The sequence below is a fragment of the Rhinolophus sinicus genome, chromosome 17 (genome assembly GCF_057876585.1).
Source record: "Rhinolophus sinicus isolate RSI-liver-muscle chromosome 17, RSI-T2T, whole genome shotgun sequence".
Taxonomy (NCBI): Eukaryota; Metazoa; Chordata; class Mammalia; order Chiroptera; family Rhinolophidae; genus Rhinolophus; species Rhinolophus sinicus.
In genome coordinates, this window is record NC_142517.1 from 188,880,031 (window position 1) to 188,902,785 (window position 22,755).

Sequence of the window (22,755 nt, forward strand, 5' to 3'; positions counted from 1 at the left end):
CTGATAAAAAAGCTGGATATACAATTATGTATACAATCTCAATTTTATTGAAAAGTATATATGCATGTATATGTTGGAGAAATTTTCTTCATACTTTTGTGTACTTTCCAAATTTTCTGTACTGAACATCAATTCATTTTATAGTTAGAAAGTTAAAATATGAATTAAACACTGATGAACGTTTCCCCCTCCAATCAACAAAAAATTAGGTTGTCTGAAATGGTTAGTAGTAAGATAATTAGCACACTATTAACTAGAAGCTTGGTAAGAAATGTGTTTAGGTGGAGATGACAGCCATCTATTCAAGTGACCAAATGGCTTCAAAAAAACAATGGTGGCCTCACCAGATAGGATTGTGTTTATAAATGTACCGTATTTATCAAGTGGCTTAATGGCAGAAAGGGTCAGGTCAGCCCTGAGGGTTTCACAAAAGTCGTGTCTGTGTTAGCCATTCTGAGACATTTTGACATGGGAATATAGGAGGCACAGGCCAAGGTGAAGTGTTATTTACCAAGTTACTCTTTGACCAACATTGAAAAGCCCAAAGAAAACTAGCATTGTGCTCGAGTTTTTATCACGGAAAACCTTTATGGACACAAACACAGAAGAGCAGAATCCCATCTTGATAAGTCCCTACCCTGCTTTTGCCACTTAGAAAATCTGTGAGCTCTCTGGGCTGCAGGTTTTCTATCCCCACAATGTCTAAGGGGCTCTCCATACTCCCTTCTGTGTCTGTTTATGACTCTAGAATACAGGCAGGAGTCTTGTCCTCCACCATCAGTGTGAGAGGGCCACGGAGAAAGTTCTCCAATATGCTCCTCTTTGATACCAGTGACAGGAAAGAACAACAAGCAGATAAAAATGAATGGTTCCTCCGCAAAGGTACCTGTGAAGAGAAGTCCAAATTTCCTCTGGCTGTTTCGACGATCCCACACCTCATTACAATACTCACTGAATGGCTGCTTCCCAAGAAAAGCCACAGAAAGGAAATATCATTAAAAAAGTGTATATGCATTGGGGTAAGCTGTTCCCTCCCGTAAGCTCGACCTAGCCAAGGCTGTTGTTCTCTATTGTTGAACAGGATGTAACAGGACTGCCAACCACTGCCCACAAACCTGCTAATTAGGTGCACTGACAGTGTTTGTTTTGGAACCATTTCCCAACAAAGGAATGTGTCAAGCTGATTAGTGAGCAAAGGGTATGTAATGTATGTGTATTCTAGTCCAGATGAGGGCATAATCCAGGTATTCAGTCTGTTTGTGCAAGGACTCGCAAAAAACTGGAGGCTGAACAAATAGGAAGCCCCAGACCAGCTTCTGGGGAGTGCGTCTCTTGCCTCCTCTGGAGTTTTGTTCTATTCCCCGCCATTCCCACCGAAAAAAAATCCTGCCTGAACATGAAACTCTCTTTCAAAAAATGACAAACTATAACTGGCTCCCCAGAAAAGCGGAAGAGCTTTTGTAAGGTTGCTGGCAAATTTGGGGTTTGATGATTTTCTAGGCACATAAATAAATGTGACAACTTTAGGTAAAGCCATCTGCACGTTTACCTTCCATGGACAAATCCAAGGGAACGAAGGGCAACAGAAAACACAGCTCTTCATGGACTGTTCAAGTTGTGCTGAGAAAAGCTGTGCATCTCAGCATCTTCTATGGGAAGAAGTAATTCTATACTTTATAATAAAGCCATTTCTTTCTCTCTTTTTAAACAAATCTTTATAAAGTTTGACTACAATTGGCTATTGGAAGCTTCATGAAGCTTCAAGAAAGGCATAAAGTGCCAAGGCAAAGAACAAAGTCCATGCCCCAACAAGTCCTCAGGGGCAGGGTGGTATGGATTGCAATGAAATGCAACATGACAAAGACCAATTCAAAAGGTCAAGCGGGCTGGGAGGAGTCCTCACGTTCTTCAGCACAAGTTAGACATTTCTGGAGTTTGGCGAGATGGATGAAAGCAGTGGACTTGATTTGACTAAGTTCTTTGGGAGGGCTTCTTTTTCTGTAAGCTAACCTGACAGAATAGATTTTAAAAATTAAAAAAAAGGATGCGCTCTGTTAGAAACTCACTTGCTATGGACTTTTCCATGAGGCCAATGTTTGTTCTCTCTAGACAGATGTAGGAAATGTTCTTGAAATGTGTGTAGCTTGGATGTGGTGTCAGAGTATGTTAACTCAACTGGTAAGAGTTTGGTGTTGATAAGTTCAAGGTCCTGTGTGTAATCGTTATTTCTTGGAGTAGAGGAGGGAGTGGTCAACAGTGCACACAAAGAAAAATTGGCAAGTAAGGCTCAATTTGCTTCTCCAAACCCCAGTGCTTTAAAAAACACATAACCCGTATAGAAGAGTAACCAGTGAGCTGTTGATGCCCCCCTAACACAGGAAGAAGGCCTCGTTGGATGCCTTACCTGACGGCAGTGAATGTTGACCTGGGCAGGCTGATGCTCATGCCACAGAAATACTTTACATGGTAGATCAGTTGCTTCAACCTTATATATAAGGCTGTAATGCTACTTCAGACTTTTACCATGTTCCTCTATCTTTGCAAGTATTTTTCCCCGTTTTATTGAGATAAAATTGACATACAACTTTGTATTAGTTTCAGGTATGCGACACGATCACTTGATACATGTATATATTGTGAAATGATTACCGCAATAAGTTTAGTTAACACCCATCACCTCACCCTCTTAGCAACTTTCAAATCTGTGGTATAGTATTACCTATAGTCACCATGCTGTACATTACATCCCCAGAACTTGCTTGTCTTACAACTGGAAGTTTGTACCTTTTTACCGACTACACCCATTTCATACCCTCTGTCCCCCCCACCCCACTCTGGCAACTACCAGTCTGTTCTCTGTATCTGAGTTGTTTTTTGTTTTTTGGGTTTTTTTTTTAGATTTCACATATAAGTGAGATTGTACAGGATTTGTCTTTCTCTGACTTATTTCACTTAGTGCAAGTATTTTAAATTCTCTTAACCAATCAGTGTAATTAAAAAGCTTTGTCAGTGTTCTTCATGAAGGCTCATCATATACTTGGGAAAGCCGAAACACACAAATAATTATGGAATGCCTACTACATGAAACACACCGAATTCAGCGTTAGGTATCATCTTTGAGTATAAATCCAGCCAGAAATGGCACAGGGGGCATCAAGTCTTGAAGTGCAATGTTTTCCATAAGGAAAACTTGTGGGGATGATTTTTATCTGTCACATGAAAAAATCAACAAAGCCAAATGGGTCAGATGGAAAGGACAGAACTGATATATGGTAGGTGGTGTATTTTGTAAGTCTCACGTTAAAATGCATACTGAGTGTTTTGAGGGTGAAGTATTTATACACTTGGGATCTGGAAGCATTTCACGATTCAGGAATGGCACCTTCCCAGAAAAGTGTGAAGCAGGATGGTCTCCTTAGCAGTGTTGTGTCCTTACTAACAAGAGAAGACTGGTGATCTGTAGAGATATCAGAAAGCTGGACAGGAGGTGATTTAAGGATTTTTTAAAATCTAAGTCCTGGGTTCCCTTGTTGATTTATGCAACTTTTTTGCTTTTGTAGCCACTGCTTTCCAAGAAGTATTACAGCAGTATCTACATTCTAATCTTCTGATTCATAATTCTGAAAAGTTAGAGGTCTGATTCCATATTCTCAATCGAGGAAGGCATGTTTTGTCATTTCTATTTCTTTAGGATGTGGAATTTTATCACTGCGTTAACTGAATGTTTGTTAACTGAGTGTTTATCTCTCTGAAAGCTGGGCTTTTGTTTTAGTGCTCTAGGCGGTTAAATGCTGGATTAGGCTTAAGGAAAGCAGTTTTAGGACTCTGGATCTTCCTATTGTATTTAAAACCTTGTGATTTGGATTTTAGGGTTTTCCTATTTAAATTAGAGAGAGGTCTGTCTTTAATTTGTGCTGAGAGGAAAGAATATCTCTAAGTAAAACTGTCAACATTATCTTCTGAACGCAGGGGAGGGTGTGTGTGGTGCAACAAACGGGTTTGCCTACAAGCCTGATGAAGGCAACCTTTTCCAGCCTGACGTGCCTAGGGATGCGCAGAGGTGGGGGCTCCGCTGTGATCCCCTTCTCCATTCCCCTCACAACAGCTCCCCTCACCTCAGTCTAACTCTGGGTCTCAGCTCTAAGTGTGAAAACATCCAGGGTGGCAAATACATGGAAAATTCAAAATAGTTTTGGGGAGGCTTCTTTAATGATAGAAGTACACAATTTTTTCTAATTTCTTTAGGGGGTATGCTGCAAAAACAATTTGAAGAATACAGGTACAGAAGAAATAGTGATTCTAATGGAAAAAACCCTGGATTTTGGAGTTAGATATATTTGGGTTCAAGTTTTGTCTTGTTCTCTTGGGCCAACGTAATTGGCTTCTCTGAACCTAGGTTTCCTTCTTACTAAAATGAAGGCAATGATATTCCCTCAGATGACTGGCATACAGATTAAATATGTAAATTGCTAGCGTTAGCACCAGTAAATGTTAGTGCCATTCCCCCTACAGTCCCAGAACATTCTCTTTGTTTGCCAGAGGTGGTATTCTAGAAATTAACACTAGGGCTATATTTTTAAATTACACATTCATGAAGTTTCCTCCTGTATAACAATTTAATAAAGGAAAGAAAGTCTGAAGAGTTGACCAATGTTTGATACATGGTCATAATCAAATAAGCCTGTTAAAACCGACTATATTCTAATGCTGAAGTACATAAATCAGTGCTCTAGGGTACAATACAGAGCTCTCTAGTATTTTCAGGAACTGTGAAACTTCTTTTTCACCTACAATGTCCATCATTCCTATGGGTGATGCTACCCCTTCTTGGAGCTCCAGGCTCACACCTTTCGCCATGGCTTCTCCCACACTTTAGCACAACTGCCTAATGGATCCGTAAGTGTCTCTCTTACTAGAGATGGTGAACTATTTGTGAGCAAGGAACATGCCATGTTCACTCTGTGTCTCCAGAACCTAGCCCAATGCACAAACATAGTACACTCAATAAATCATTTGTTGAAAGAATGAATAGTTCTAATGCTTATGGAATGTTTTTTACTGAATTATGCTATTCAATGGTATTTGGATTTCAGAGGATATTTAAGTATATTGCTGAGGACGTGGAGGTACTGAATTCAGCAAGATGGTCAAGGATATGTGGTAACAAATTCACTAAATACTTCATTTCTGAGATTTTTACGTACAGATTTTAAAACATGTTTTATTATGGAAAATTTCAAATATACTCTGAAGGAAAGAGAATAGTATAATAAACCCATGTGTATCTATCTCCTAGTTTCAACTAGGGCCAATCTCTTTCATCTATAGCTATCCCCTCTCTCTCACCATCAGATTATTTTGAAGCAAATTCCAGATATCATACTACTTCATACATAAAGATTTCACTTACGTACAGATTTTAAAATTTACCCACATTCAAATTTAGTTTTGTTTATCACATTTGTTCAGCACATCTTTTATGGGCATGTTTTAAATCTGCAACTCTATTTCTGATTACAGTTTTCTTTTACTAAGTCTTTTATTCGTGTTTCTTTTTGTCCTTTCCCATAGACTTGTATAAACCACTCCCAGTGTTGAACTGGAAACTGGACACCAAGGGATAGCTCACTGGGTTCCTGGAAAGCATTATCATCCTGGAATTCCAGGAAGGCGGATCAGGGCTCCTTCGGACTCAGATATTTGTGCAAGCTGAGAGCATTGCAACTGACCAAGCAAGAAGCAGAGGATGCTAATAAGTACGTATCCTTCCCTACTGGGTAACCACCCCCATAAGCCCAAAGATGTGCTAAAGTGGTCATTTTGGTTGTGAGAATCCAGCACCCTGACTACGACCACAGCTATCTTGGAGGACTGTCTTCCTTCTGGCTGTGATGCAGAATCACTTGGGAAGCCTTTAAAGGTATAGATTCTTGGGGTTAAAGAAACCCATCCAGTCTCACTGGAGATTCTGATGTGCAGCCAGAAGGGAGCAAGCACCTTTGCTCTAGTCAACGGATGAGTCCTGGGACTGAGGGCTTTCAAAATGTGTGTGCACAACACAACAAAACAAAACAAATGAAAAAAACACAAAACAAAGTGTGCGTAACCCAGTGTCCTGATCTCCGCTTCTAATATTCTCCAAGAAAAGGAACCAAGGCTCCTTGAAGAAATGGCTACCTCTAAGATTAGGGCAGGAAAAATTAAGAGCCTGGAATTTCTGGTAGTGCCAGAAAGAAATGTTCAAAAACAAAACCCCTACCCTGACTGGGGTATGTCAAAGGGACACAGGAGCCAAATGAGAGAGTTGAATGGCCAAAGCTGAAACAGTTTGAGCAACAAAATAAAGTAGTACTGGATTATAACCTAAAGTATAAACTAACTATGTATGAGTTCATACTGATAATTGAATAATGCAATTGAAAAAATAAATGCAGAGGAAGAGACAGGTCTTTCATGTAGAAGAATTCCATATAATTTTGTACAAACTCCTCTCCCAAGGCAGGGGGTACATAACTCCCCACTCCTACGTGTGGGCTGCACGTAGTGACTCCCTCCAAATAGAACAGTATGGAAAGGGGGTGGGGATGGGGTGAAGAAAAGTAACTAAGTGGTTTTCCACCCCAAACCTGTAAAACCCAGTCTCATCATAAGAAAAATATTACATATATCCCAGTAGAGGGATTCTACAAAATCCTTCATGAGTCCTCCTCAAAACCATCGAGGTCATAAAAATGAAGTCTGAGAAACTGTCACAGCCAAGAGAAGCCTAGGGAGATGTGACAACTAAACGCAATGTAATATCCTGGAACATATAAAGAACAGACGGTAAAAACTAAGGAAATCTGGGAGAAAAAAAACAACTATGGATTTTAGCTAATAATAATGTATCAATATTGACTCATGAACAAATGTACCACGCTAACGTAAGATGTTACCAGGCGAAACTGCGTGTGGGGTATATGGGAATTCTCTGTACTGTCTTTGTGATTTTTCTGTAAATCTGAAATTGTTCTAATAAAGTTTATTAAAACTGTTCAGCTCTGAATTTTGGGTCAACTGTTCAGTTGAATTGTTTTATTTCAGTAGACTTTATTTTTGGGGACAGTTTTGATTTATAGAAAAATTGAGCAGATAGTACAGAGTTCTCATATTACGACCCACCTCCCCCAGTTTTATCTGTTATCAACGTCTTGCATTAGTGCCATATATTTGTTACAATTAATGAACCAATATTGATACATTATTAACTAAAGTCCACCATTTAAATTAATGTTCATTCTGTGTTGTATCGCTCTATGAGTTTTGACAAATGTATAATGCCATGTATGTGCTACTACAGAATCATACAGAATAATTTCACTCCCCTAAAAATCTCCTGTGCGTCACTTATTCATCCCTTCCTAGCCCCTCTAGAGCCCCTGGGAATCACGGAATTTTTATTGCATTCATAGTTTTGCCTTTTTCAAAATATTTTACAGTTGGAATCATATAGTAAGTAGCCTTTTTAGATTGGCTTCTTTCGCTTAGTAATATGCAATTGGGGTCCTCCATGTCCTTTTGTGGCTTGAGAGCTCATTTCTTTTAGTTTCGCTGAATAATATTCCAGTGTATGGATATACAGCTGACCCTTGAACAGCAGGTGTCAGTTCGAACCCACGTTGCTCAAGGGTCATATCCAAGGCTGGGAATCTGCGTATGTGGAGGACTGACTGCAGTTATACTCAGATTTTTGACTGTGAGGGAGGTTGGCGACCCTAACCCCTGTGTTGTTCAAGTGTCAACCGTACCACCCATTAAAGGACATCTTGGTGGTTTTCAGTTTGGGGTGATTATGAATAAAGCTGCTACAAATATCTGTGTGTAGGTATTTGTGTGGACATAAGTTATCAACTTCTGTTATTTAGAAGTACATTGTTTACTCCCGAAATATGGGATTTGGGTAACTTCCTGTTATTATGAGTTTAATTTCATTACGGTCTAAGAGCATACTTTGTATGATTTTTATTCTGTAAAATTTGTTCAGATGTGCTTTATAGTCCAGAATATGGCCTCTCTCAGTGAATGTTCCATGTGAGCTTGAGAAGAATGTGCATTCTGTTGTTGTTGGATAAATCATGTGAATTGACAAAGGTGTCCATTGCATCCAATTGATTGATAAGGCTTTTCAGTTTAGCTGATTTTCTGTCTGCTGTTTCTGTCAGTTACTGACAGGAGTGTTGAAATCTCTAAGTATAAATAGTGGGGATATACTCTGTGTGTGTGTGTGTGTGTGTGTGTGTGTGTGTGTGTGTGTGTGTGTGTGTGAAATTCCTATATTTTTTCCTTGCAGTTCTATCACTTTTTGCCTCATACATTTCGATTCTCTGTTCATATATGTTAAGGATCGTTATGTCTTCTTTTTGGAGAATTGGCCTCTATCATTATGTAATGGCCCTCTTTATCCTTGTGTGAAGGATTGGTATTCTTTCTTTAAATATTCAACAAAATATTTGTTGAAACCGGTGAAGCCATCTGGTTTATGGGAAGACTTAAAAATGACTAATTCAATTTCTCTACTTGTTATAGGTCTATTCATATTTCTCTTTCTTCTTGAATCACTTTTCGTAATTTGTCTTTTTACAAATGTATTCATTTCATCTAAGTTGTATAACTGATTGGTATGAAATTGTTTATATAGTACCTCCTTATAATTCTTTTAATTGCTATTACTTTTTTTCATTCCTGATTTTGGCAATTTGTGTTTTCTCTCCTAATTTCTTGGTCAGTCATCCTAAAATGTTGTCAATTTTGTCGATCTTTTCAAAGAGCCAACTTGTGGTTTCACTGATTTATTGTTGTTCTGTTTTCTATTTATTTCATTGATGTCTGCTCTAATCTTTATTCTTTCCTTCCTTCTGCTTGCTTTGGATTTAGTTTGCTCTTTATCATCTAGTTTCTTAAGGTAGAATTTTAAGTTATTGATTTGAGAACTTCTTATTTTCTGAAATAGGTGTTTATAACTATAAATTTCACTCTATGTACTACTTTAGCTGCACTTCATACCTTTTGAAATTTTGTATTTCATTTTCATTCATTTCAAAATATTTTAAAATTTCTCTCGTGCTTGGTATGTTCTTTAACTGATGAATTTTTAGAGTGTATTGTTTAATTTACAAATATTTTGGGGTGTTTTTTAGATTGTTTTTTCTTTTTCTGAGGATCTTAATTCCATGTGTCAGAGAACATATCTGTTATGGTTTTGATTTTTTAAAATTTACTGAGACTTGCGTTGTGGCCTAGCAATGGTTAATTCAGTTAGAAACATTTCTTTTAATTTAATTTTTATTTTTTATTAAAAATATTTATTGAGATATAATTCACATACCATAAAATTTAGTCTTTCGAAGTACACAATTCACTTATTTTTAGTGTATTCACAAGACCATGTAACTATAACCATAATCTACCCCCATGGGTATGGTAAAAATCCGTACCTATTAGTAGTCCCTTTTCCCCGCTCCCAAGCCCCAGGCAACTACTAATCTACTTTCTGTCTATGGATTAGCCTATTGGGGGTATTTCATATAAATGGAACATAAATGATGTGGCCTTTTGTGTCTAGCTTCTTTCACTTAGCATAATGTTTTCAAGGTTCTTCCACATGGCAGCATGTCTCAGGATTTCATTCCTTTTTAGGCTGAATAATATTCCATTGTGTGGACAGGCCACATTTTGTTAATCCATTCATCAGCTGATGGACATTTATGTTGTTTCCACTGTTTGGCTATTATGAATAATGCTGTTATGAACATTTGTGTATAAGTTTTTGTGTATTGTACATTTTCAGGTAGCATATGATTTTAGGCTATGAGCTAAGTACCTGTCCACTCAGGAAACTGGAGGCTGGAGAGTGTGTGTGTGTGTGTGTGTGTGTGCATGTGTGTGTATGTACGTGTGTGTCTGTGTGTTTATGCATCTATATTTCTATGTGTGGGGCCAACCAAAGTTTCTGGGTGTTTACAGAGTCTTTGGGTTTCAGAAGCCAGAGGGCTGAGTCAACTCTTAATATCTTAACTCTACCCTATATCCTTCAACTCTCCCTGGCTACATGCCTCCCTTCTGTTCTGAACCACAGTGTAAGTGAGGCCTGCAGGGTGGGAAATGAGCCATGACATTCATGACCAAAGAAGCTAGTGCACATACACAGAAACACTGCATATTTCTATTATGCTTTTCAGATGAAAGGAAAAGTGATATGTATCATTTGTGATTCAAGAAAAGCAATAGTAAAAACCCTGCTCTCAAGTTAGTGGGGGAAAAAATCATCCATCAATCAATGGATGTGATGATGCCCAAATATTACTTTGGTTAGAAAAATAATCCCACATAAACTCCCACTTTTCTCTCCTTTGGTCCTAAAACTTTCATCGCCGCACTGCTGTGCATTTGTGGACGAAAGCATGTGGTACACCAGACAGCTGTTCACTAGGGTCATCTAGTTTAATTCCTAGTAATTGATCCAGTTTTGGCCTTCCTCTGAGACTGTGATTTCCCAGCGCCTAGCTCTCTGTTCTGAAATGGTTGTGAGGATTCTTCCTCCCCTGTCTTCATTCTAAAAATGAACCTGAACACTCTTTGTTACCTGATAAGGCAGAGCTAGGCAATGTTTCTTTGCAACTTTGTTACCTCATCCTGGGGAAAGGTAGCGAAGTGAGTTGGAAATAAATATAGAAAACTGAAGGGAAAAAAATGTGCTCCGAGAATAAGGTAAATCTGATCTAGGGTAAGAGACAGAGATACAGTACTTGACTAAAAGTCGGCCTGGTCTGGCCAAATAAAACTCCATGTGACACATCCAGGTAAATGTTTATAAGACAAAAGATTCTGTACCTGCTTGTTGAAATGTCCTCAAAAGGGTAGAGGATCTCTCCATTGTTACAGATTTCACAGATGAACCCCTTCTGGCTACAAAGACTGCAGCTGTACACGTGTGAGGTGGCAAATTTAATGACCTTGCCCAAGAACGGGGCCAGCTTTCCCTCTATCACCTGCAGAAAGAGAAATGGGACAGGGAAGCAGATTCATTGAAACTGAAGTCTTGCAGATGAGGACTGGAATTCCTTTCCTTTACACAACAGGAAAACCTCTAATTATAATTTCTCAGCAACTCTGAGAAAGAAAAGACATAGTATTTTCGCTCCAAAAGAACTCTCTGGTTTAAACCACTGGAGGTTGGCAAATGAACATGTTGAAATTTCTTTTGTATTCGTCTTTCTTTGTAGTGTGGTGTAGGAGATGGAGGACCAGCAAATGGGGAACCCTACTTCCTTAGAACAACTTCACAAGTTATGGTGTAGGGTAAGAGGAATGTGGTGGATTTCCCAAAATAGATAGAAAACATACAGGGTAAATACGAATGTAGACTCTTACATTGTAAATTCAATAATACCTTTTCTCTGATGAGTTAATAAGATTGCTTTTTCAATATAGTTTTCCCCCAAGAACCTATAGCAAATGTGGAAAAATAGGTTTCTTTTGCTGCTGACAAGTACGTTAATATAAAGAGGTTGCAACTTGGCGGTCTGAGGGCCATATTCAGACCGAAGATTTTTTAAAAAAAACTTTTTTGTTTGTTTTAAGGACGGCACAGCTCACCATGGCCCATGCAGGGATCAAACTGGCAACCTTGGTGTTACCAGCACCTCACTCTAACTAACTGAACTAACTGGTCACCCAAGATTTTTTTTTCCTTTTAAATCTCCTAGCATTTAAAAAAATGAGCCAAATTAATAATTGGGAGGTTTCACATAAAAATTCAGATTTGGGGACTTCTTTTGAAACATCATTAGAACTAGCAAAACGAGGCCTGAATTCCAAGATGATGCTGGTCCTGCTGTGAACAGGGGCCACTTGTGGCTGCTGGGGCAAGGGTGCTCCTGTGACAGCTGTCCCCACTAGGCCACAGCGTCCTACAGCTGCCTGGCTCCCACAGTTACGTCACCTGTTGGCTTGCAAACACCCAGGAGTCTGGAACCGATGGTTAGTCAGATCTCCCCTCACGTAACTACTCCTACGTGGGCTTCAAAGCCTTCAGCAGTTCATACACTAACAAGGGAAAACGCTCTCTCATTAATGCATATGCCTATACATGCTGATTTTGATAAAAGAAAAAAAAATGAAGATTAAATTTAATTGGGAAATAGTTGGAAATAATTGGAAACGGCTGGATACTTTCAAATGAATACACAGTTAAAATGACAATTTTACATGAAAATAACATCTGTGAGCAATGTAGTAAATCACACCTACAGAGAAATTACAAGGCCAAGGTGAATAAATGAGTAGTAACTGACATTACAAGAATAAAAGACTACAAGGAATGTAACAATAATGTAGTTTGCAAAAATAATGAAGCTATGCATAATACTGGAGATAAAAGCTAAAGTGGTTTTAAAACATCACAGAATAACCTCATGTTGTTTTCAAAATGAATGTAACAGTAGTTAACTAGGGAAGGGAACAAACTGGAAAAGCAAGTCTTCCACTTTATGTACAGTTGTCTTTTTGCAATTTTAAAAACAATGTGTATTATTTTTACATTAAGATGCAGAAAGCGAATAGTTTACTTCTTTATAAGACTGGATTTTCTTTTTCATAATAAAGAGGGTAGAAATATGCTGGATGATTTTTGAGTCAAGCAAGTACATTTTCCACCATTCTTGAATATACTTTCCTCTCTATTACCTTTAGAAAGCCATAGATAGACCTCTTTCTATTTTTATTTTCTCAAGGACCATTAACTTTGATAAACCCCAGTAAAGTGTACTTCTAATACCAACACATAATACACACTTTCTAAGAAATAACCACTACCAAATCATATACCTAACCACCAGTAAACACTTTCTGATGTGTCATAGGGTTATTTCTAAATTGTAGTAAAAATGCTTCAGCTCTGTTTGGTTTTACTTACATTACTCTTCCCTAAACAAGCAAGGTTCATGACACATTTAAAGAGAGGCACAAACAAACTAAAGTCCATTTAGGGGAAAACATCAGGATATATTACAGAGCAGTTCTGAAAACCAGGTGAGTAAAGGTTGTTTGAAGGAACTGAGGTTGTGAAGAGAAGACCTTGAGGAAGACATGAGAGTTATCATTAAGAATCTAAAGGGGAAAATTGGGCATCTTGTGCATAAAGCTTTTGCTCCATAGAGATGATTTCCTTGAGACAAAGGATTTGAACATTTTGAAGGCTTTTGAAATATTTCATCAAATTTACACTGCCAGCAATGTATACGTATTCCTATCTAGGGATTTAATAAGTTTTAAAAAATTACTTTGGGGATTAATATCTTTATAACATTTAGTCTCCCCATCAAAGAAGCTGATCTATATCTCCCTTTATTAAATCTTATTATTGCTTAATAAAAATATGTTTTCTTCCCTTGTACAAGCCACTCATATTTATTATTTAGGTTATTTGAAAGTTAAACTTTTGTATGATATTTTTCCCTATTAGCTGTTGCTAGTATATTAGAATATATTGACATTTGTGTACATCTTTTATATGACTATATATTACTGCATTTATAGGAACGCAAATCATTTTTAGGTGATTCTTTTGGGTTTTCTGAAAGTAATAACCTGGTCCCTTCCTTTCTAATATTATACCTCTCGTTTATGTTTCATGTCTTATTGCATTGCCCAGTACTCCTAAAACAATATTAAGTAATGATGGTGTTAGCGAACATTCTTGTTATTTAAAAGAGATTCAAACTGGAAATTATGGAGTCTACAGTGAGTGGCTCATTTTCTCCATCAGATACATAAATATTGTCATTCACCACATTTTATTGACTCTCTTTTTAAATAACAGCTTTATTGAGATATAATTCAAATACTACATAATTCACCTATTTAAAGTCTGCAATTAAATGGTTTTTAGTTTATTCACAGAGTTGTATACCATCACCCCCATCAATTTTAGAACATTTCATCAACTCTCCCAAAAAACCCTGACCCATTAGCAATTACTCCCTTTTTCCCCTTAACTTGCCCCCATCCCCCTTCGCCCAAGCCCTAAGCAACCAATAAGCTACTTCCTGTCTCCACAGATGTACCTATTCTGGACATTTCATATAAATGGAATCACACAATATGTGGTCTTTTGTGACTGGCTTCTTTCACTTAGCATAATGATTTCAAGGTTTGTGTTGATTCTCTTTTAAATATCTCTGTGTAAGTCTCTTTTTCCCATCTTGACCCAGGCTCTTATTCCTCTCTAACTTAATGAAATAATCTTCTAGTTTTATTTCCAATGCTACTCTTTTTCCTTTCATCCATCCAGCATATATATTAATCAGTTTTGGATATAACTTTCATCGTGTATCATTTTTTCCCTCAAATCTTGGTGAATTCTTATTTTATCATTAATAAAAACTTCACTCAATCATTTTATAAACATATATTGAATTACTATGTCCCAGACACATGATACAGGACTGAACTGGACAAAACTGGAGATTACATTTTGCGTGGTATGTGCGAGTGTCTCCGTAAGCTGATTCTACACTATTCAAATTCATTTTCCATTTTTTACTATATATTCGTATATTCTGTTGTGAGCAAACTTTACCCTGTGTCAAATAGACTTACTCTCGCTCTTGTGTCTTCACCAATGTCATTTCCTCTATCTGAAGTTTCACTTCTTAACACTTATTTAAATTTTGCCGAGGCTTCATGGCTCAGATCTATTCTGGCTTGATCTGGAAAGCCATCTTTGGCTACTTCAGCTGTTTGGATCTCTTGTGCTTGACATAATTTACTTTTACATCATGTAATTTAATATAGAACTCGATGTTGTTTTGTACTCTTTGCTATTGTTTAACATGTGATGGTTTTGCTTATTCAATTGTAGATTGGTGATACTATCTATAAAAAGGTGATTTTACCTAAAAAAGGGCAATTTTATGTGGAGCAACCTAAGAGAATGTAAGTTGCTTGAAGGCAGAGACTGAGTCTCATACTTGTCTTAAATATCCCCTTTTCCAGGCATCTAAGCTCTTGTTGACTGACCTAGGATGCTTTCTTGTCTTTTTCCTTGGCTGCAGCCGTCACAGCTTAGGGCTATCTTTGGGTCACAAATTTTTTCAATCACTCTGCTGTGTGATTTAGGGAGGCGCACAAAGAGTGCATGAACCTGGTGACAGCTCAGCTATTCAGGGACGCTTTTTGCTCCTTTGCACTTGATTAATTGTTCTTCCTATTTGTCAGCTTAGGTTCATGGCCATGTTCCAAAGGGCTGAAGCTGCTGAAAGTTTTTCCTCCAGAAAAGTGAGGTAATAGTCTATAAGTATATTTTAGAATTTACAAACATTTCTTTAATATTACAGAATGGAAAACTTTATACTTAGAATTTTCCAGGGATAAAGATATATTTAGGAGGTTTAAGTCTTATCTTTGAATGCAACTACTTGCAGCACTGGGAACAGAATCCAGCTCTTCTGGCTTCTGGTCTAGAGGTTTCATCACTGCAAAGAAGTAGGTTCCAGGTGTGACATCGCCTAGGGTTCTTTTTACAAGTCAGATATAGCTTTACTTTAGATAATTGCTTAAAAAGAAATCATGTGTCCTGTCTCCCACCATCTCCTCCTGCCCCCAATTCTTACAACTTTCACTTCCACTTCCCAGCCATCTTGGAGGGGGCGTAAGGTTAGGGCCATGTTCCACAAACACCAGGAAGGTGTCAGCCTTGAAGAAGACCAGAGACCGAGGAAACGGCTACTTCAGGTTCCCATGAAAGCAAAGAGTAGAAAAGAACTATCATGATGCCAACTCACCTGGAAATGGACTATGGGCTGGGCAAAGTCAAATGGCTGACGAGTCAACAAACTGGCCAACAAGTAAGTGTGACGCCTGAGAGAAGTGTGAAGCCTACTGTGTCTGCCCCAACTGGAGTGCCCCTAGAGTGACAACAGTCCTCAACGGGCCCAGCATGAGGAAATGTCCTACAAACCGTGTATCTAGAGTTGATCCAGGGGCATCTAACATTGCTGAGGGCAAGCAGGACTGACGAGGACACAGTAAAGCACAAAAGTAGTTCCTTAATAATACTGAACAAAGCTTGTTTTTTTTTTTTTAAAAAAAATCTAACCACAGTACAGTTTTTGCTTCTTGACAACTGGGGTGCACTTTTCTGGTGCGTAGTTAGATTCTTTAGGGAGTCTCCCAGAGCGACTGATATGACAGAGCTTTTGATACTCCCTCAGAACTTAGTTGTCTCTGGGTGTTGGGAAGCAGTGGGATGGAGAGGAAAACGCAAGGCTGGAAATTGCTTTACTTTTTCTTTTCCCACTTGCAATTAAATCAGTTACTGGTTAATACAACTTTGTAATAACTCATCAAAAGTCACAAGGCCATTAACCAGGTGGCCATTTGGATATGTCATACGTGATGGTGAAATAGGCCTCTGAGATGAGGTTAGTTATCCCTCTATGTGTGTTCTGCAAAGTGCCTGCCTACGTGAGCAAAATCACGACAAATTAGTGGGAAGCATACGTAGCTCTTCCCCCATCTCACTCCCCTGCACTCCACCTCCTCACCTTCTCCATATACCAAATGCCCTATCTCCTTGAGAAAAGGCAGATGTGCAAAATAGGGTGAGAGTTTGTTTCTGTTTTCCATTAAACTTAATTTCTTGTACTAAGGAAGGTACCAGTCTGATTTATTTACTGGGAGAGTGCGCGTAAGTGACTATTTCAGAGGCATTTTACTGACCAGATATTCAAAGAATACACACTTCCATTTGTAACTTAAAATGATGTGTCCTTTTATTGCATGATAGGATAAGGACAAAATGCCATGTCAAGCTGATATCTTCTTCCTGATTTTGCTGTTTTTCACTTTTACGGTCTCCCTACAAATTATTTTTACTGTCATTTCAGGTACTTCTAGAATTCAAGGAACCATCAAAGATCACTTCATGACCCAACTGGCTGACAGATACGCCAAATACGCTCACCCTTCCTGTTTGATGGCAGCCCCTGAGAGCTGCCTGGTCCAACTTCCAGTTCAGGGATACACACAGTTTTCCCCCTTCTATTCTGGTCAAGATGGTCAGCATTGGAATTTGAGGCCCGTGGCTTTCTTGCAGACTAAGACAACAGACTTTATTTGATTTACTTTCTTGCAGACCAATCAAAAATTACAATTAAGTTAAAAAATAACCTAGTGCTGCCTTCTCCAAACCACAGTTTCAGAAACAGCTGCTTATTACTCATGTGTGGCACCAGGAAATTGCAGTGTCATGTTCAAGGTCTGCAGCCAATAGAGATCTGTGGGATTGGGAAAAGGGCAAAAATGATTCTTTTATGTCCGTTACCTTCACTCCCTTGGCACCACCACAAAATGCAAAATCTACAGGGGGAGAGGGACAGAGCGCTAGTAACTTGGACAAGAAAAAAGAAAGAAAAAGCTTTCTTCCTGAATTTCTTTATGTATCGGCTAATTCCTTCCCCCCTGATGTGTCAAGTTACCTTCCATTTGAATACAAGAATTCCTCAGCCATTGTGCAGCATTTAGATTCTGGACAACTATTGGGAATACTTTGATGAAGAGGACTGCTGCACTTGACAAATGGCCCCTCCTCTAAAAGTCTAACCAAAAGACCTCAATTCACGGTAAACAAAGCCACCTGCCACTCACTAGTAACAAGCTAGCGTGATGAAATGGAAGAATCAAAATTGTCACACATTTTAAATTGATTTCCAATATAATTTAGTTTGCAATTGTGTGCCAGAGGCCCATGCAAGGTGTCACTCACTATTTTGAGCACCATTTCTCAGCATTAACAGGTGGGTGCAGTGAAGTCTAGGGATCTAGGCCAGGTGAGTTCATGGAGAGTTAACAAAAAACAGCCTGTGGATTCCGCTCAAGTTTGAAAACCCTAACACACAGAATATTCTGAGTCCTCATTCAATTCTAAATTTTACTCCCCTTTATCATAAGTCCTTAAAACATAGAAAATAAAAAGCATTCCACTATATTGTTCTTAAAAATGGAAAATACAAATTTAGGGGAATTTCCTATTTAAAAAAGTTTGCTGAAACTCCATTTTCCCATAATTAACCTTTGAGCTCCTTATCATGGCTCAGTGCTGGGATGTTTGTATGTAAACAGAAAACGGTGTCTTCTCTAATTAGCTGCTCCCCACCCCTCTTTATCTATTATGAGACTGCTCTAACCTGACAGGTTTTGGCTAATCAAACGCTTCATTGAGGCTGGAGTATGATGTCACCATTTAGCTCTTATCTAATCCTCTCCCAAAGGTGACAATTTCTACTTAGACTTTGGAAACTGTGTGATAATTTAAGCTGGGTTGATGTAATTGGGTCAATTTGTGAGTAGTCATCATCCTTTGTATCAAATTACAGTTTGCTTCCTGCTGGAAACTAAGTCTTAGGGAATAAAAGATAAAGGAACTTCAGTTTCATTTTTCTTCAGTGGTTGAAGGGCAAAGATGAACCCAAGAACGTCAGTTTCTTATTCAGAAAAATATTTGGAATGGGGTCTACTTCAGACAGTTTTTCTGCACTACCAGACAGTGCCTCAAGGGGTGTGTGGTCTAGTCAAGACACAACCTCGTGGAACTTCAGTGAAAGTATTTGCAAATTTAAAGTACAATTATGTGGTCCACATATTCTGAGCCCTGGAACAGGCCCTGAACACAGTCTGGTATAAGTATCATTTATGAGGAAAAATAATGAAAATATTTTAAACTGAGACCGTTCCAGAAAATTCTTACAGTATGGTCAGCAGAATTTTACTTCTCTGTTGAGTTGGTTATATGCCTGAAATAAACCTGATTTAGGTATCTATTATTCATTTTGGCCTTAGTTAGGACAATACTGACTCACCGAATAGTAAACAAGGAAAGGTCCTCAATGTTTTTTTAAACTCTGCTTACTTAACATACAAAATATCTGAGGCCCAGAGAGGGAATGTCAGCTGCCTAAGATCACCCAGCTGCTTAGTGACAGACCCGGACTGTCCCCTTAAACACCTTTTACTGCTGTAGAGAAAGGACTTTCTGAGGGCATCTGGGGTCAGAGTGCAGCCTCAGGGTTTGGTTCAGCCTGAGAATTCTGAGGTCACTGGGTGCCTCCTCACCTACCATGCAGAAACGGAAGTTTTCTGAAACTGACTCAGTCCCTGCTGCATGGAAGCAAGATGCATTGGTCTGACTTTACACACACAGTTTTGATTTGAACTGGATCTGCCTTTGGCTGATAGCTAGATTTATTGTCCAACATATTTACTCCTTGTACAAAAATTCTCTTAAATGATCGCATCTTGTGTCAATTTCTGAATATGGAATATAGTTTTGAATAGCATCTGATTGTTGGTTGAACTACTGGGAAATTCATAAAGTAACACAAAACTATGACAAAAATGGACTTAACATCAACATGAACCCTAGGTTATTTACCAAAACTAGAGAAGTGATTTTATTAAAGGGAGAAGCATTGACAACTGGAAAAAAGAAACAAAGCAAAACAAAGCACCTTCCTGTATGCATGCATGTATGTGGGAGAAGTGGAAGAAATATGGCTTTTCAGAGAGGACCCTCAGATTTATTTCAGGTATATAACTAACTTAACAGAGAAGCAAAATTCTGCTGACCATGTAATACACCTTAAAAGAAAAACAACAAAGACCCCGTGTTTAAAGGAAATAGAGACACCCCAATAAATTTAATTTAAAAAATAAAGGGAATAGAGAAATAGAGGAGAAATAAAAGCAACATTACCTGATCATGTAAGGGAATGATACATTAAGAGTTGGGAGAGACATAAAATGCAGAAAGCAAAGAAGGGAAGGAGAAGTAGGGAAAAGATGGAAGCAAAAAAGAAAAAAAAGTTGAGAAAAATAAGAGAAAGGCAGTTCAGAAGCTCACAAAGAGGGGGGGAAAAAAAGGACGAAGCTGACTGAGATCTGAAATGGGAGTTAGAAGCCTTGGTTTCTATTCCTAGTTACGTCCCCAGTAAGCTGTGTGACCTTTTTTGTAAATCACTTAACTTCTCCAGACCTCAGTTTCCTCATCTACAAAACAAAGTGATTGTACTAAGTCATTCAAAACTGGATGATCAATAAGGATCCCTCTCAGTTTGAAGATTCTACAATTTTGTGATTAATGGAACAGGGGAAACATCAAAAGAAGCTTGTTGAATACCCCCAGGAATGTAGAAAGGAAATATCTGGGGAGACAGATAAAAGGTGAGTTTAGCCAGACTAATTAGAAGATACCCAAGGGAATTTTCAAAAGAAGTGAAATAATGTCACCAGCTTTTTATTCCTCTGCTTGCTGAGTGCCATTCAAAGGGAGTTAATGCTTTTTAGGACTCATCCCCTCACAGGTGTGCAACCAGATATCAGTTTTCCTGAAGACGTCTGGAAATCCCTTCCTTTCATCAATGCATTTAATTAGTTAATGTTTAGATAGCACTTAGGGATGAAAAGTACAATATAAATGCTCAACATTATTATTACTTAACAGGTTTTATGAGACTAGCAATGCCTAAGATTAAATGAGAAACCAAAATAAGTTCCTGGATAGAACATTGTGATCTAATAAATAGCTGGGTCACTGATGTGAGGAAAAACAAATCGTGCATATAAATTGAAATAGGGGCTCTTTATTAGCTTGCATGCCATTGTGTTAAGATGGTGGGTAATTTTTATTCTTTGCCTCAGGTGTCAACAAGTAGTAAACCACCACCACTCACTACTCAGCACTGATTACTTCACACATCCTGTTTTTCAAGAATATTATCTGCTGTAAGGTGTCTGTGTGCTGGACATCTATACACCCAGGATGTGGGTTGAAATACATATGGGAATTTAGTAGACAATAAAAATGTGGAAGAAGAAATTATTTAATAAATGATGCCAGGGCAACTGGTTAGCTATCACGGGAAACAAAGCTGAATCTCTAACTTATTTCATAAAAATGTAATTCCAGATAACTCGAAGATTTAAATACAAAAAGAAAGCTATAAAATTATTTTTAAAACTCTAAAAACATATTGGAGAAAAATCTTAGAAAGACATTTACATGGGGTATATATTTTTCTAATCCTAGAAACCATAAAAGAGTGGTAAATCTGAATACATAAAACTTAAAAATTAGTCCGATATAAAATACCATTTACAAAGTCATATGACCAAAAAAACTGGGGGAAAAATAGTCCCTATTTATATGAAAAATGCCAATTTCCTTAATATAGAAAGATTTCTTTCAAATTAATAAGAAAATGTCCAACAATATAATTGGAATACAAGTTAATGAAATAAATAGGCAATTCACAAAAACTACAAATGGCCAATAACATATTAAAAAGATGCTCAACCTTACTTACAATGGAAAAAAATAAAATAACTGTGTGAAGTTATATTTTATTTTTCAGATTGGTAAGGATTAAAAGTATTGTTACTACAGGAAGCTATTGTGGGTGTAGAAAAACAGGCACTCGAAAGACACTGAGTAGAAGTATAAATTGGTTCCACCTTTTCAGAAGGCAGGTGGCAATATTTATGAAACTACAAAGCACGCATATCCTTTAACCTGGCAGTCTTATGTTAATGATTTTATACTACGGATACATTTACACAAGTGCACAGGGAAATGTATGACGGTGTTCACTGAAGTACTGGTTCTAATAGAGAAAAACTGCACAGGTTAAAAATGAAGGTAACTTTTAATTACGTAGCTGATAAAAGAATGAGGTAAACCTTTATATGTACTGAATATATACATATGCCCAAATGTCCACAGTGTACTGTTAACTGGAACAAGCAAGATGCAGAAAGATAGTATAATTTGATCCTATGTGCAAAGAAAAATAAAAATGGTTAAAAAAAAAAGAAAAGAAACAATTGTAAATGTGTTTAAATGTATTATAGAAGAGAGCAGAATAGCTGTACCGTGTTTCCCCGAAAATGAGACTGGTCTTATATTAATTTTTGCTCCAAAAGACGCATTAGGACTTATGTTCAGGGGATGTCATCCTGAAAAATCATGCTAGGGCTTATTTTCCGGTTAGGTCCTATTTTGGGGGAAACATGGTAGTTAACAAAAGCTACCTCCACAGAGTGGGATGTCGGGGAGAGAAGGGCAGGCTTTAAAAATAGAATTCTATAATGAACTATCAGAATAAGAAAGTAAGAAAACAATTTGATTTACAATTGCATCAAAAATAATAGAATACCTAGGAATAAATTTAACCAAGGAGAGGACAGACCTGTACGATGAAAACTGTAAGAAATTGATGAAAAAAATTGAAGATGATGCAAGAAAATGGAAAAGATATTCCATTTGTAAGAATTAATATTTAAAATGTAATTTACCCAAAGTAACCTATAGATTTAATGCAATCCTTATCAAAATAGCAAAACACAAACAGTCTGATTACAAAGGGCAGAAGATCTAAATAGACATTTTCCCAAAGAAGACATTCAAATAAATGACCAACAGGTACATAAAAAGGTGCTCAACATCACTAATCATCAGGGAAATACATATCAAAACCACAATGAGATATCATCTCATACCTGTTAGAATGGCTATTATCAAAAAGGTAAGAAATAAGTGTTGGAGAGGATGTGGAAGAAAGGGAACTCTTATGCACTGTTGGTGGGAATGTAAACTGGTGCAGCCACTATGGAAAACAGTATGGAGGGTCCTCAAAAAATTAAAACTAGAACTATCATATAACC

General features: G+C 37.7%; 2 protein-coding genes across 8 annotated transcripts in view; one reads left to right on the plus strand and one right to left on the minus strand.

Moving 5' to 3' along the window:
- LOC109445100 (uncharacterized) overlaps positions 1-21,912 on the plus strand; it is an 85,231-nt gene extending 63,319 nt beyond the window's left edge. For 3 of the 5 annotated variants that reach the window (XM_088793978.1, XM_088793979.1, XM_088793975.1), the window contains 2 exons: positions 5,572-5,756; positions 16,926-21,912. The gene's annotated coding sequence lies outside the window, so the exon portion shown is untranslated. Of the gene's footprint in view, positions 1-5,571; positions 5,757-15,255; positions 15,321-16,925 lie in introns of all 5 variants that reach the window. The other 2 variants (XM_088793976.1, XM_088793977.1) reach the window with 2 other exon arrangements.
- The window catches only part of PLEKHM3 (pleckstrin homology domain containing M3), a 169,240-nt gene that overhangs the window by 19,124 nt on the left and 127,361 nt on the right, over positions 1-22,755 (minus strand). For 2 of the 3 annotated variants that reach the window (XM_019726927.3, XM_019726928.3), the window contains exon 7: positions 10,870-11,027. The exons of the other annotated variant lie outside the window; for it this stretch is intronic. In XM_019726927.3, coding sequence (XP_019582486.3) covers positions 10,870-11,027 — 158 coding nt within the window. The remainder of the gene's footprint in view (positions 1-10,869; positions 11,028-22,755) is intronic. 3 annotated transcript variants of the gene reach the window in all.